This window comes from Capricornis sumatraensis, chromosome X, assembly GCF_032405125.1.
Source record: "Capricornis sumatraensis isolate serow.1 chromosome X, serow.2, whole genome shotgun sequence".
In the NCBI taxonomy this organism is placed as follows: Eukaryota; Metazoa; Chordata; class Mammalia; order Artiodactyla; family Bovidae; genus Capricornis; species Capricornis sumatraensis.
In genome coordinates, this window is record NC_091092.1 from 62,889,198 (window position 1) to 62,903,226 (window position 14,029).

Consider the following 14,029-nt stretch of genomic DNA (forward strand, 5'->3'; position numbering starts at 1 on the left):
CGAGTGGCAGGGGCTGAAGGTGCCAACCCTGGTCCTTGGGAGACCCCCTCCACAGCCGTGCCTGCCTCCTCGCCCCGACTACAGCTTCGCCCTGCCCAAAGGCTGGCGAGGCAGCACCTGAAGGCTCCTGGCATGTGAGTGGCCCCCGGGTTGGAGTGAAAAAGCAGTGTGTGCCCAAGAAGCGGAGCAGCTGGGTTTTGGCAATCAAGTGGGGACTGGGGAGTCAGAAGGAGGCGTTGAGGCAGCAAGATCCCCTTCTTGGCCCCCAAACTCACTGGAGAGAAGGACGGGCCTCAGTCTCAGGGTCAGGGACCCAGCACAAGCCTCAGGCTGGGCCATCATGGTGATCTCTGATAGCCCCGTGGTCTGGCCCTGGGCGGTGCTCTGCCTGGCCTGGCCGGACCCTGCTACTCCAGGGTCCCGATGGGGTTGACGGGAGATGTGGCCCCGGAGCTGTCATTGCCCCCTGCCGCCTCCTTCTCCTTCTTGCCACTGTACTGGCCGATGAAGGAGCCATCCTCATTGAACTGGACGTCCACGCTGCCTCCGTAGTCCGCCAGGCTGTCATCGCTGCCCAGGGGTTTGATGTCTCCATTGAGTGATGGCTGGCTGCTACCAAAGGCCTTCTCCTCGTTGTCACTGCAAGGGGAGGGCGGGGACCATGGGAGGTGGCCCAACGGTAGCCAGCAGGAGCAGGCAGCCGCTGGCCTGAGATGGGAGGCCCAGGTTTGCCCCACTTCTGTGTGTTCTGAGCACACTGGGGACAAGGCCCTCACTCTGGACACATGCAGCTTACATGCCTGCACCGTGGGGGTGTGGGGGCTCCCATCTCTGGACGGGCTGAGGAGGGGTGCCAGTCCAGCCCATCCCGGGAGACAGGGACAGGGAAGCTTGGGAGCTGAGTATCAGCATTGTTGGCTGGTCCCTGAACCAGGGAACTATAGGATCAGGAGGCATGGGGAGTGCACAGGCCTGGCACAAAGCACCCACAGGAGGGTCCCTGCCCCCAACTCATGACAGCTCAGCCTTACCTCTCCAGGGACCTGCCATCACCCCCGCAGCACAAAGGAGAGACAGAGAGATGAAGTCACGCACGCAAAGTGCACAGCTAGGCAGCCCGGGGACATGGGTTCCACCCCCAGCTCACCTGTACTCGCCGAAGGTTTCATCCTTCATGGGCCGGGCCTCTGAGTCCACCTGGGTGTCCTCCTTGTCCTTCACTGCAGACACAGAGCGGGCCCAGCTGCTCACCCCACCCCATCACCCAGCCTGGCCCCAGGCACATGGGCCCGGTCCTTCACACGCTCAACGCCGACAGCTCCCCTTGGGCTACCTGCCCGCCACCCGCAGTGTGCCCATGTTGTCCTGCCCGGGCTCAGGGACCAAGGGGGGGGGGGCCATGGCCAGGATGTACCCGAGTACTTGCCACCCTTGCTGCGCTTAATGAAGCACAGGATGAGTAAGACGAGAAGCAGGACAACGATGGCACTGATGAAGCCAATGAACCAGCCCTCGGTGGCAAAGCCAGCGGGAGGCAGCCTCACTCGGCCTGGGGAGGGGAGAGGGGGCAGGAGACTGAGGCCAAGTCCAGGGTTGAATGCGGGGGCCCCCAGGGGCACTGCAGTCACAGGACCCGAGCTCGCCCTGTCAGTCTCCAGCCTTGGGCAAGGACCTCCCTCCAAGCCTCTGGCTCATTCCGCTGCCAACCCCCAACCCTGCCAACCCCCCATGCCAGGGACACCCCACGTCACGGACCCCCATTCCAGAGATCCCTCACACCAGGGACCCCCCTGTCAGGGACCCCCCAACGCCAGGGACTGCACAGGAGCAGCTGAGGACGTCCAAGGACTTCAGACAGCCCGGGAGAGGGGCGAGCTGATGGGGGAGGGGAAAGTCAGGGTCCCTCTGGGGGAACAGGGAGGAAGACCTTCGGTAGAAATGGCTTCCCTGGCAACAGGACCAGTGGAGGCTATGAAAAAAAAGGGCTCTTTTCAGGGACCTGGACTTTTCTCCATTACAGGCCTAGGGGCACAGAGGTTCTGGCAGGGCCATGGGCAGCCCAGGGATGGAAGGAAGCTGACTAGGCCTGCCCGCGGCCCCCGCACCGGTGCCGTTGGTCTTCACTGCCATCTGGTGCAGGAGCACCTGCTCCTTGAGCAGCTGGATCTCATAGTCGGTATCAGGCTGCAGGTCCCACTGTGTGTAGGAGCTCTGATTGTAGCTGACGTACTGCGGTGGGAGACGAGTCACCAGCTTCTCGTCTGTAGGGGGCGAGGGCAATCCGACTGAGCAGGGAGGGCCTGGCAGCACCCTGGGTCCATGCCAGCCCCAGCCCCTCTGGGCCCTAAACCCCCTTTTGAGGCTCACCCCCCAGGGCTTTGAACCAGATCTGGAACCCGAAGTTGCACTGGCCCTCTTTGGGGACCCAGGAGACCACGCTGTAATTCTCGCCAGCCATGGCGGAGATGTTGCCAAAGTCCGGTGTCCCTGGTGATGGAGAGAAGAAGGGTCATGGGACCTGGAGGCCCTCCTCTAGCCTGCCCTCGCCGCCTGCTCAGAGCCCACGCCAGCTCACCGGACAAGGCCATGGTGCCTCCTTCCCGTATGATAGCCTCCCCCGGGCCCTCCCTCGTGGTGGCCTGCAGCTGGAATCGGTACCGCAGGCGGGGGCTGAGGTTGGTCAGGTTGTGTGTCCGCAGCTCAGGGTCCGGGAGGTCAAAGGACAACTGCTCCTTGCTCCCGTCATTCACTGTGAGGACAGGTGAGCGGTGGGCTTCGGTCCCCGGTGCGGCCCACTCCCAGGCTCCCCCCTCCACCCCCCGGCCAGGTCCACGACACACGTACGAGGTTGGTAGGAGAGCACGTAGCCCGTGAGCACGCCGTTATGGCTGAGTGGAGGCTGCCAGTGCAGCAGCAGGCTGGTATTCGACTGGCACTCCAGGTGCAACGCCTCAGGGTGTCCAGGCACTGTGGGGCACAGAGACCAGTGGCAAGTCCTTGCCCCAGTCACCCCAGGTGGGAAGGGCCGGGGGGTGTGGAGGCAGGGGGTGCAGGGCACAGAGCTCACCTCCCTCAGGGGTGTTGAAGGTCATCCCACTGGCGGGCCCCAGTCCCCTCCCATTAAAGGCCTGAACCTCCACCCGGTAGGAGCTGTAGGGCTGCAGGCCTCCCAGGATGGCGCTGGTGGCATTGGCGGGCACCACCACATGGCCTTTGTGGACGTGCCTCTTGCTGTGCTTCCTCCGACTGCCTTCCCACCAGTATGTCACCTGCAGGTGGACAGGAGACCCCAGAAGGACAGAAAGCGTCTGGCAGTGACCTGGGGTGGGGTGGGGTGGAGTGGGGGTAGGGTGCGTGTTCCCCACAGCCCTCCCAAGGGAGCAGCTGGCAGAAACCCAGCCCCAGTCCTGTCACTCCTGGTTGCCCCACCCGTCACCCCAGGGATCTCCCCAGCCCCGACGTGATGGACTCTTACATTGTATCCCCGGAGGTGGCCTTTGACCTGGGCTGGGTCCACAGACTGCCACCTGACCAGCACAGTGCTTGAATTGAGGGCCTTGACGGGTTCCAGCAGAGGGATTGCCTGGGGGTCTGCAAAGGGCCGGTGACATGGATGAGGCCAGCCCAGGACTCTGCCCACCCAGAGCAGGAAGATGGATTTGGATGTGATGTAACAGGTGGCCAGTTTAATGAGCAAGGGCATTCGCATGGTCTCAGGGTCTCTCCACGAAGAGAGAGAAAATAGTAACTACGTGACATAAGAACTAGAAAAGATCTTGACTGCATGTAAAACTGAACATTTGGTTATGTTCTAGATTCAAGGCAAGGGAAGAAGCAGGATAAGTGGACGCCATGCGGGAGATCCTGACTTGGACCACGGACTGCGGGAAAGACAGTCCTGGGCCCCACACTGCGGGTATTGGCTGCCATCAAACAGACAGTTAAGTTATAGATGCCAACTTTTGGATGGTCACTGTCTTTCTGGATTTGCAAGACAGCTCTTTGGTTACGTAAGCAAATAGCCTTACTCTTAGGGAATGTACTATATTAAGAGGCAGGAGCTGGCACCGGGCTGGATCCCTGAGTGGGGGGCAGAGAGTGGGCCAGGGAGGCACACATGGGCTCCACCCCACCCCCCGGGTATGGGCAGGGCCAGCCCGATACTCACAGTCCTCTCCAGAGTAGCCGATGGTGATCTGGGGCTCGGGGCCCTTGCCCTGGCTGTTGACAGTCTGGACTTTGATCTCATACGGCACAAAGGTAGATGTATTGGACACCACCAGGAAGGGGTCACTGACGATCTGTTCCTGCCAGGCCCCCTGCATCTTCTGGGGGCGCCACTGCACTCGATACTGAACCTGGGGGGCATTCCAGTCCATCCACCGCAGCGGCTGGAGGGGGAGAATGGAAAAGAAGTTGGGTAGTCAAGGTCCCTGGTCCTTAGGACAGCCAGTTTTTTGGGGGAGTCGCAAACCCAAGTCCTGATCTGAGGTCCAGGGGTGCGCTCGGCCCAGGGCCCTCACCTTCCAAGTGATGATCATGTTGTTGGTCTCGTTTCCTTCCCCCTTCACGTCCACAGGATTCTTCTCCGGGGCTGCAAAGTAATGTGGACACATCAATGCTGTGGGCGCCCACCAAGGCCATAAAGGCCGAAGACCAAGAAAGAAATGACCTATTATGACCCTGGATGTCAGGAGGCAGTCGCCGCCTCAGGGGAACCCCTGGCAGCAAGGGAGCTTGGGCACCATCCCTTTTCCTGACTTTCCCTGGCGCTCACCTGCCTCCGGCGTGACCACAGTCTCAGAGTCTGGGCTGGGCTCCCCAGGGCCGTATTTGTTGATGGCAGTGACTCGGAAGGTATAGTGGACATAAGGCGACAGCTTGAGGGTGGTGGAGGTCTGGTTCCCGGGCACCTTGCCCAGGCTGTACCACTTCTCGGGAGCCATCTCCTTGTCCTCAAATTCAATGTCATACTCTGCCAAGAAGTGAACGAGCAGTGGAGTCATCGGTGGGTGGCGAGTGGGGGAGGGGGGCATGCAAAGTCTGGCTCTCCTGGAGGAAGGGACAAGGAACCAGAAGGGAGGGCGAATGGAGTGCCATGCTGCTGTCTTCTTACTTTCAATGGGGGCGTTGTGGTCATCAGCCGGGCTCCAAGACAGGCGCACCTGGCTCTGCTTCAGCAGGTGGCGATCAGACAGCTCCAGCTGGGGCACGGGTCCAGGGCTCCCTGGGGGGCACAGGAGCTGGATCTCGGGCCCACTCATGACCCAGCTGGCCTGCTCCCCCTGCGACAGCTGCCTGGGCTCTTCCATCTCCCTCTCCTCTGCGCCACGAGGCAGATACCCTCTGGGGACTCACCCACTACCAGCAGCTCTGCCTGGCTCTCCACCATGTCCAGCTTGGTGCTGGCCACACAGCTGTAGTTGCCCTGGTCGCTGTAGTCCAGGCTGTGGATGACCAGGCGCTCATCTTCTATGAAGTACCTGGTGGGGGGTTGGGGTGGGGGCACACTTGTCCTTCTAGCCCCCCAGGGGACCCACAACTCCCTGCCGCATGCCACTCCTCCCTCCTCCCTCTCCTGCCAGGTTCTTCTGCTCAACAGTGGGTCATGTCCCCACCCCCACGTATGAGGCCAGGAGGTCTGGGGCATCCTGCTTCCCCCCCCCGCCCCCTCCCTCCACCAAGCCCAGGTTGGGGCTGGGCCCGCACTTATCACTGTCCCCCAGCTCCTGCAGGTCGAGAGCATCCCTGCGCCAGGTGGTGCTGTGCTGCAGGGAGGGGTCAAAGGAGGCCTGGCACGTGAACATCACTCGGGAGCCTCTCTTCTCTATTGTGCTGCGGGGCCCCTGCATGATCCGAGTGGCATCTGGGGATGAGGACAAGAAAGGGAAGGTCACTCCAGGATCCCCCAGAGACCCTGACCCTCCCTCAGGGAGGGGCTGCTGGCCACAATCAGCAGCAGCAGGGAGGGGCATCGGACCTTTGACCTGCAGGTTAGCCACAATGGTCACGTTGCTTTGGTCGTTGGCAGCCTGGCAGAAGTAGTGCCCAGTGTCATTGGCCTGGAGGTCTCGGATGCCCAGGGTCCCGTTGGTGTAGGGGAAGAAGCGCTCGTCCTGCAGCACTGTCTTTCCTTCCCTGTCCAGCCTGGCACAAGCAAGGCGGGCCTTGCTCAGACCCCAGTGGGCTGGGACCCCTGGCCCTCCTTGGTTGCCTGGGCTGGAAGATGGCTTCCAGGTGCCCCCCCACCCCCTGCCACCAGAGTCAGGGCACGCACCACTGGACGCTGGGCACAGGGGCTCCGAAGGCCTTGCACAGAAGGTAGGCGGTGCTGCCCTGGACAGCCATGTATGTCTCATTGTCTGGGGTCAGGATCTTGGCTGGCAGCTCTGAGCGAGGAGCAGTCATGGGAGACAGGGCGGAACTCAGGGCCCTGAGTTCGGGCGAGCGCCCACATGCAGTCAGTGGGCAGACACAGGGATCACGAGGGCAGCTTCTCCCAGGAGAGCTGGCAGCCTCTGGAAGCTGACAGTGACTCCACCAGGCCCCCGTGCGCCCTGCCCACCTTGCTTCCCTGTGGCCCCTGCCAGGCTGAGCCTCTCTCGGCCTCTTGTCTCAGTCTCCCATGTCCTATCAATTATGTGAGGCTCCCCCCAACCCACTGACAGCCTGCCTCTTCCTAAAAGCTCTCTGGGTCTCCCCAAGCCCACCTTCCCCAAAGCTTGGGGACAGAAGCATCTTGGCCAGGGTGAGCCTCTGCTCGGGGACCACACTCGGAGGCTGCTTTTTTGTCTGGAAATACCAGCAAGACCCTGCCCCGTTGTTGGCAGGATGGGCAGGAGACGTGGGGAAGGCTCCAGACAGGAGCAGGGCAGCCACAGCACACAGACCAGCTGGTGGCTGAGTCGGCCTGGTGGCCTTGCCCGGGGCAGGGCTGCAGGGACAGACCAGGGGGCTATAGGGCAAGGTGGCTGACACTCACCCACAACATAGATGTAGGCATTGGCCAGCAGGAGCCCGTGGCGGTTGCGGGCCTCACACTGGGTCACCATAGTGTCACTGGGCTGCAGGTTGCTCAGGACCAGGGCTCCATGGTGGATCCGGTACTTCTGGTCCTTGCCCAGCTCTGAGCAGATGGCAGGTGGGCCATGGGCCCAGGGTGGGGCAGTGAGTTACTATCCCCAGGGCCCCCCAGCCTCGCTCCCCGTCCCTGCTCAAAGCCCTGCTTACCCTCCACAGGGATCCCATTGATTCTCCAGGTGACCTCCGGTTGGGGCCTGCCCTGCACTTGACAGTCCAGGCGGGCAGTCTCCCCTGGCCCGTACAGATGGCTCTGGGGCTTGTGTAGCCAGTATGGTGCAGCTGCCAGGAAGGGGAGAACCGATCTGAGCTCACAGCGGGCGGCCAGCTCTCGGGCCGGCCCTGACTCTGCCCACCCTCACCCCCTGTGACCATGGGCATGGCATTCTGGCTGTCTGAATGCCGGCAGTGGCACCATACCTTCCACGGTGACATAGTAGGCGTGGCGGTCACTGCCCAGCGAGTTCTCAGCCAGGCAGCGGTACTCGCCGTCATCCTCCTCGCCCACGTTCAGCAACTGCAGCGTCTTGTTGTGGTTTTGGTAGGTGACCCGGTCGGCTGGCATAGGGCCGCTTGGGCGCAGCCACTTGATGGTGGGTGTGGGGCTGCCCGGGGCCACCGAGCACAGAGGCCAAGGGAGACAGCAGAGGGGAGAGAGGACCGGGCCGCTCAGCCCCGCCCCACGGCAGAGGCTCCACCCATGCCCCACCCCACAGCAGAGGCTCCACCCCTGCCCCCCTCCCAGGGGACCCAGACTCACAAGCCCTCTGCAATGCACTCCAACACCAAGGGCTGCCCCTGCAGGGCCACCAGGTGGCTGCTGGAATTGGTAGGGAAGAGCAGGTGTGGTTTTCTGTCCATCATGCTGTTGGCTGTGAGGAGACAGGGCGGGCAACATGGCGCACTCTTCCCCCCCCGACCCACTAAGTTCCCAGGCTGGGTGACTCTGGACACCCCAAAAAGCCCTCCGAGCCTCAGTTTCATCTTCTTTTTTTTTTTTTTTTAGTTCTACCAATTTATTGCTGCCAACCCATCTCCCTCCACCCTCATGCACACATGCTCAGTCATGTAACCCCATAGACTGCAGCCGACCAGGCTCCTCTGTCCATGGACTTTTCCAGGCAAGAATACTGGAGTGGGTTGCCATTTCCTTCTCCATCCTCGTCTTCTTAAAAAGAGGGCCCCATCTCTGCCCTCACCACCCGGGGAATGTGTGTGGGCCACGCTGTCTTTGAAGAAGACTGATGGGATGTGCCATGAGGGTAGGAGAAGAGTAGGGCAGTGTATCAGAGCCTTTGGGACTCACTGGCTTTGACCCGGAGGTCAATGGGTTCCTTCTGAATGATGGTTCGGGTGCCAGGGAAGTGGGCATGACAGATGTAGTCTGAGTGGTTGTCCGAGGTGAGCACGTTGGCAAAGTAGAGGTTGCCATTCTGGCCCATAGTCACCCGCTCATCTTGTTTGATGTGCAAGATCTCTGTGGGCCAGGAGGGGCAGGAAGGAAGGCGGCAGAGGTCAGAGGTCAGGAGCCCTCCCCCGGGAATATACACCCACTGACCCGTCCCTTGCCCCTGGCGGCAGCCCCTCATGGGCACCCACTGCTGTTCATCCAGTAGATCCGGAGCGGCTCTGCACTGGGGGGCGGGTGGCAAGGGAGAATCACCGACTCCCCTTCCTCGACCTCAACAGGTTTCACTGTCTCCTTTGGCCACTTGGGGGTACCTGGAAGGGACAGAGAGGCTGGCCCTGTGGATTCTCCAGTCTCTTTCTGGTGAAGGCAGGGCAGGGGGAGAAGAGGAGGGCTACCCGAGGGCACAGGTTGGCGAGCCAGGACATGAGGGAGGCAGAGACTCTGGATCCTCTCTGGGCTCAAGGCTGAGACCAGTGCAGCATGAAGATGAGAGGATGGGCTGGAGGCTAGATGGCCATGAAGGGTTAACTCACTACAACTCTTAGCTCCCACCAGGAGGAAGGGATGAGGGCGGGTGGGAGAAGGCTGAGGTGCAGTGATGGGGGGAGGGGAGCCGTGGTAGGATGCTGGAGTCATAGCCCCTTCCATCATCCTGACACAGAAACCATGGCAACGGTTCCCAAGGTAACTGGAGGGGCAGAGGAGAGGAGACGAGTGCAAGCTCAGGAGGCAGAAAGCTCATGGAGGAGGATGCAATGCTGCGGGGGGAAAACCCCAGGGAGAGAGCGACACACATAAAGACAGAGGCAGACAGCGGTAAGAAGGGAAGCCAGAGAGGTCAGGTGAGAGGTGCACAATGGAGGGGAGAGGAGACACAGTGATGGAGGGGACATGGGAGGAGATGACTGGAGGGCAGTGGAGAGTAGACAGCAACTGAGGGATGGATGGGGTAGAAACTGAAGCCCAGGCTCAGACAGGCTCAGTCCTGCCCTCATTCAGTCAACAAGCCCTCCCAGGGCACCCCTCAGGCAGCAAGCCCCAAGGCCAAGAAGGGAAAAGCACAGAAGAGAGGGAAGGGGGGATGGAGCTGACCAGAAAAAATGGCAAAAGAACAGGGTGAGGAGGGAAGAGGTGGCTGCAGGCCAGTAGGGTGCCCGGTCCCTTGGTACTCTTAACAACTAGCTGAGAGAGCTCAGCTCTCAGGTTGGAGCCTCACACGCGCTCGGCAGATCGGTTTTGGGGACCCGCTCACATGCCCCAGACCCTCCCTGGTCCCCGCAGAGCCTCGCACCCTCAGCCATGAGCTGGATCTCGTGAGACATGGCGGTGCCCAGCTTGTTGCTGGCAAAGCAGCGATAGGTGCCCTGGAAGCTCTGGGCGAAGTTGCTGCTGTTGCCTGTAATGCTGAAGGAGCCAGAATGGGGCGCCTGGTTCACGATCATGCCCAGTTCCTCTCTGGGTTTGAAGAGGATGCCATCCCGAGTCCAGCGAAACCTGCGGGGCAGAAAAAGGCTCAGAGGAGGCCTGAAGCCAGGCAGCCAGGCCAGGGGCTGGGCCAGGGCGATGACCCTGGCTGGCGAGGAATGCCCAGGAGGGGGAAGGCTCTGGGGACCACGAGGGCTGGGGGGTCAAGTCAGTGGTCAGCTCCAGGGCTTAGAGGGTGACGGTCACTCACTGCACTTCGGGTTTGCCGCTGGCCTCACACTTGAGGCTGACGTCATCTGTGGGGAAGACGACCACACGCCGGGGAGATTGCTCCGTGATGATGGGGGGTTCCATCACTGGGGCAGGAGGGGGGACAGACATGGTGAGCACTTTGGCCCTCACCCTTGTCCCGTGGGGACGGAAGCCAGGTCTGGAGCCTGACAGGCCGCATGGCCATGGGGTTGTGGGGTGGGGAGGAGCAAGTTGAGCCCAAAGCAGCTGGGCAAAGGTGGAAGGGACCAGAACAGAGAGAAGATGGCACCAAAAGTCACAGAGAAAGAAATCAGAAGAGAGAGAAGAAGCCAAACAGAAAGACAAAGCATGTGCAAGAAAGAAAAGAGAGACAGGGGCACCAACCAGGGCAAACCCCTCACGGGGAGAGAGGAGGACCAGAGGGAAGGGTGGACCACCAGAGACAGGTGGAAAGCCAGGGAGAAAACCCACCTGCTGAAGACAGAACAAAGCCGCCCCCCCCCCTCCCACCAGGTGCCGCAGGACCCAGGAACCAGCAAAGGCTGCAGCCTGCATGATGCACAAGGCATACAGGGCCTCCTGGGAAACACTTCCACCCTCCCCTCAACTTACCATGGTGTCCTTCATCTGAGAGATCCATGCAGCAAGGGACAGAATGAGAGAAAGGCTGACAAGTCGCCCCATGGCTTGGGCCGAAAGTAGTACAGACAACCCTGGGGGAGGGGGAGGCTGGGAGAGGGTGTAAGAAGGGGACACACGCCACGCTTTAGCTATGGCACGTCAAGATCTCCAGGACACAGCCTGATCGCCAGTCCTGGGGTGGGGCAATGGCCAGGGCCAGTAGGCCTCAGCTCTAGCGGGCAGGGAGAAAGAAATCCGTGACTTTAACAAAGACTGCGCTGTGGCCAGATCCTTGCCTCCTCCTGGCAGGGCCTGCAGAACTTACTCCCCGCCCTCCACCCAGGACACCTCGGAAGCCAGAGAGGCAGACAGCCCGCCTACAGCAGCCAGGGAACACTCCCCTGCTCGAGCTCATATCCCTCCTAATCCAATTAGCACAGCTCAGTGTTTTCAATTACCTGGGCCCAGCGGCCCCCTCCCTTCCAAATCCTCCCCAAGGCCCTGCTGAATCTGAGTTTCCAGGGCCTGCCGGCCTGATGCCAGGCCTCAATTTCTCCCCTTCCTTCCTCCCAGCCTGCTGCCGAGTTCCCTGGAGCTGACGCCGGGGCTTCTGCCCCCAGTGCCAGCAGGCTTCAGCAGAGCACTGGCTGGGGTGGCTGACAGCAATAGGCTCCCTTTGAAAGCTTTTGTTTCTGTGGAAGACCTCAGGGTAGGGGGCCCCAGGAGAGAGGACGCGGCTCCCTGGGGACACTGCAGAGAGGGTTCTGCGCTGGGGAGGGGCCAGTGAAGGAAGCCCAAGAGGCAGAGACAGTGAGAGGGACCACAGGATGGGGCAAGCGGGGAAGGAGACAAAGGGGCCTGGAGCGGCCGGGGAGGGAGAGAGCTGGAGCAGAGCTCCCAACCTGGAGGCACCAGGCTGCTCGCCATGTTGCATCAGGGTCAATAACAAGTGCCAGCCGGTGCCCAGGGTCCCCTTAGACCTGCCATGGGTCTCTGACGCCCCTCTGCACACAGGTGTAGCAGGGTAAGGCCTGAAAACCACTGGGGGGAGATGAAGGGGGAAGCGGATGAGCACATGTGTGGGAATGTGCCAAAGTATGAGTCTGGGCACATGTGGGCACGCCCCAGGCAGTGCTGCAGTGACATTGTGAGTATCCGCCCGTGTGCCTCTATACGGACGTGTCTGGCCAGAGTATCTCAGAAGGCTGTGAGTGCCTGCCTGTGTTTACTGTATGACTCTGTGTGGCCTACCTGCTCCTGTGTTTGTGCGGATGGCTGTGTTCCTTTGTATCTCAACCTCTCACTTGTGTGTGCCTGTGTGCCCCCGTGTGTCCTCTTGGGGGGGTCTCTGTGCCTGGCTGGATATAGGTGGCTGATCCGTGTGCCTCTGCAGCTAGGGTAGGGTTTTGGGTGTGACTGCACAGAGCTCCATGTGCATATCTAAGGAGACAGCCCCAACCTTTCTTCCCATCAGACCCTCCCCACCTCCTGCAAACCCTCAGGACCCCTCAGTGTCAGAGGCCGGTCATGGTCACCTCCCTCAGCCCCTGACCCATTCCTAGCTTGGACAGTCTCCCCCAGCCTCAGCGCACAGCTCATCTCTCAGTGATGCTGGCCTCCAACAGGTGCAGGCTCAGAGACAAAGGTGGAAAGGTGAGGGGGGAAGGGACTGGAGTGAACAAGGAGCAGATTTAAGATACACAAATGCTACCATGTCAACTGTCCCTCACACAAGCCCCAAAGCCGCTTATAGTAGTGTGTTTATATCTCCTGCTCACACTCAGGAGAAAATACCATCATAGTAACATACGGTCCACACACGGACAGGTACTCACAGGCCCGTATGACTCACTAGTACAATCCAATGTCAACAATCAAATACCTACAGAGCTTCACAAATGTGACCAGTAAGTAGTGGTTAGAGTGACTCACAAACTTACCTATACAGGACATCAAAATCACACACTCAGGAATATCCCCACTTAGTCAATGTATCACACCACACACATCTAAAAATATATCCAGACAAATTACACAGTCTGTCCAGCTCAAAATCATACACAAACACTCGCGTTCAGTCACAGCCCTGTAGCCACCCTCCCCAGAAACCCCCCACTAAGTAACTACACATCACATTTTAAGGATCCAGAAGGCTGTTGGATCTTCACAAGGGGTCTTTTCCTGTCTCAGTTCACGGAAAGGGCTACCAAGGGCCCCAGATAGGATTACCTGTCAGAAGCCAGAGCGAGGCTTGGTCTAGCTAGCTGAGGACATTCTCATGCTTGCCCCATCCTTGGCGGGGTGGGGCCGGCACTGAGGCCCGAGGGGGCGGGTCAGGAGCCAGGCCTGCTGTCCGTGGTGCTGAAACAGCACCCACCCTCCCGCGTCTCTGGTCCCTGTCTGTGGTACTGAGACAGCCCAAGTCTTCCACCCTGTCCTTTCCAGGGGGATCCAAAGTCCGGGTACCTCTTGCGCACTCCAGGCCCCCAGGAAGTGAAGGGCAGGGGGTCTGGAACCCAGAGAAGGTGAGGAGGCAGAAAATAAAGAAAACCCCAGCGCGGCGGGGAAGGGAGGCGCCGCGGCGCCCTCCGATTACTCACATTCCTCGGGGATCTGGATGAGCACGCAAGGGCTGCAGAGGAGGAGAGGCCACAAGTACCGCAGCGCCACGGCCATCTTCCCGGCGGCGCCGAACCGGCGCGGCAAAGCCGGCCGGGCTTGGCTCAAGCTCCGGCCGGAGGGAAGGGTGGCTGGTGGGTGGCTGAGGGAGGGAGCCGGGGGTGAGGGCAGGTGAGGGCACTGCGAGAGGGAAGGAGGGGAAGGGCAAGGTAAAGGAGGAGAGAGAACAGACGATGTTAGTGACTAACATCTGGGCGAGCCTGGGCTCCTGGCCCCGCCCCCGGCCCCGCCCCCTCCACTCTTCCCTCCCCCTGCCCCCCCATTTTGGAGAAGAAAACCTGGACGAGACCAGCAGAGGCTGGGCCTCCAGTTCGCCTTTCATTCCCTTCCTACTGGCCGTGCCTCCTCCACCAGCTGCCTCTCTGGGCACCACCAACTTGTTGCCCCATCCGCTCCCTTGGGCATGCCACAGGCTGCTCTGTGCCCATCCTCCTGATGTGTGACTCAAGGGCCCATAAGAAGGTGCCTGTGGGCATGAGTGTGGATGTGGGTGTGCAGTAGCTGTGTGACTGTGTGCGTACACACAGGAGGACATGTCTCTCTTCTCTGGAACCAGGAGGC

At 60.7% G+C, this 14,029-nt stretch overlaps 1 protein-coding gene across 3 annotated transcripts; it reads right to left on the reverse strand.

Annotated features, from left to right (window-relative positions):
* Nucleotides 1-407: 407 nt before the first annotated feature.
* On the reverse strand, nt 408-13,465 carry L1CAM (L1 cell adhesion molecule). 3 transcript variants are annotated; one of them, XM_068962039.1, is made up of 28 exons: nt 13,390-13,465; nt 10,781-10,795; nt 10,167-10,272; nt 9,783-9,985; nt 8,680-8,802; nt 8,387-8,557; nt 7,841-7,952; nt 7,501-7,685; nt 7,231-7,362; nt 6,983-7,126; nt 6,278-6,389; nt 5,981-6,147; nt 5,710-5,866; nt 5,359-5,483; nt 5,117-5,227; nt 4,778-4,975; nt 4,524-4,594; nt 4,169-4,391; nt 3,476-3,591; nt 3,068-3,269; nt 2,845-2,967; nt 2,576-2,749; nt 2,368-2,487; nt 2,106-2,261; nt 1,415-1,549; nt 1,148-1,220; nt 1,032-1,043; nt 408-639 (listed from the first exon to the last, which is right to left on the reverse strand). In XM_068962039.1, the coding sequence occupies exons 1-28, from the start codon at nt 13,463-13,465 to the stop codon at nt 408-410; spliced, it is 3,774 nt and encodes a 1,257-aa protein (XP_068818140.1). The 3 variants fall into 3 exon arrangements, with proteins under 3 accessions (XP_068818140.1, XP_068818138.1, XP_068818137.1); XM_068962037.1 differs by lacking the exon at nt 1,032-1,043; XM_068962036.1 differs by lacking the exons at nt 1,032-1,043; nt 10,781-10,795.
* Between the last annotated feature and the right edge of the window lie 564 nt (nt 13,466-14,029).

Coding starts and splice junctions, on each gene's coding strand:
- L1CAM (XM_068962039.1), bottom strand. CDS start 13,465: ATGGCCGTGGCGCTGCGGTACTTGTGGCCTCTCCTCCTCTGCAGCCCT. Junction 5,867..5,980: donor GGCTAACCTGCAGGTCAAAG/GTCCGATGCCCC, acceptor CCTCATCCCCAG/ATGCCACTCGGATCATGCAG. Junction 1,221..1,414: donor CAAGGGTGGCAAGTACTCGG/GTACATCCTGGC, acceptor CTGTGTCTGCAG/TGAAGGACAAGGAGGACACC.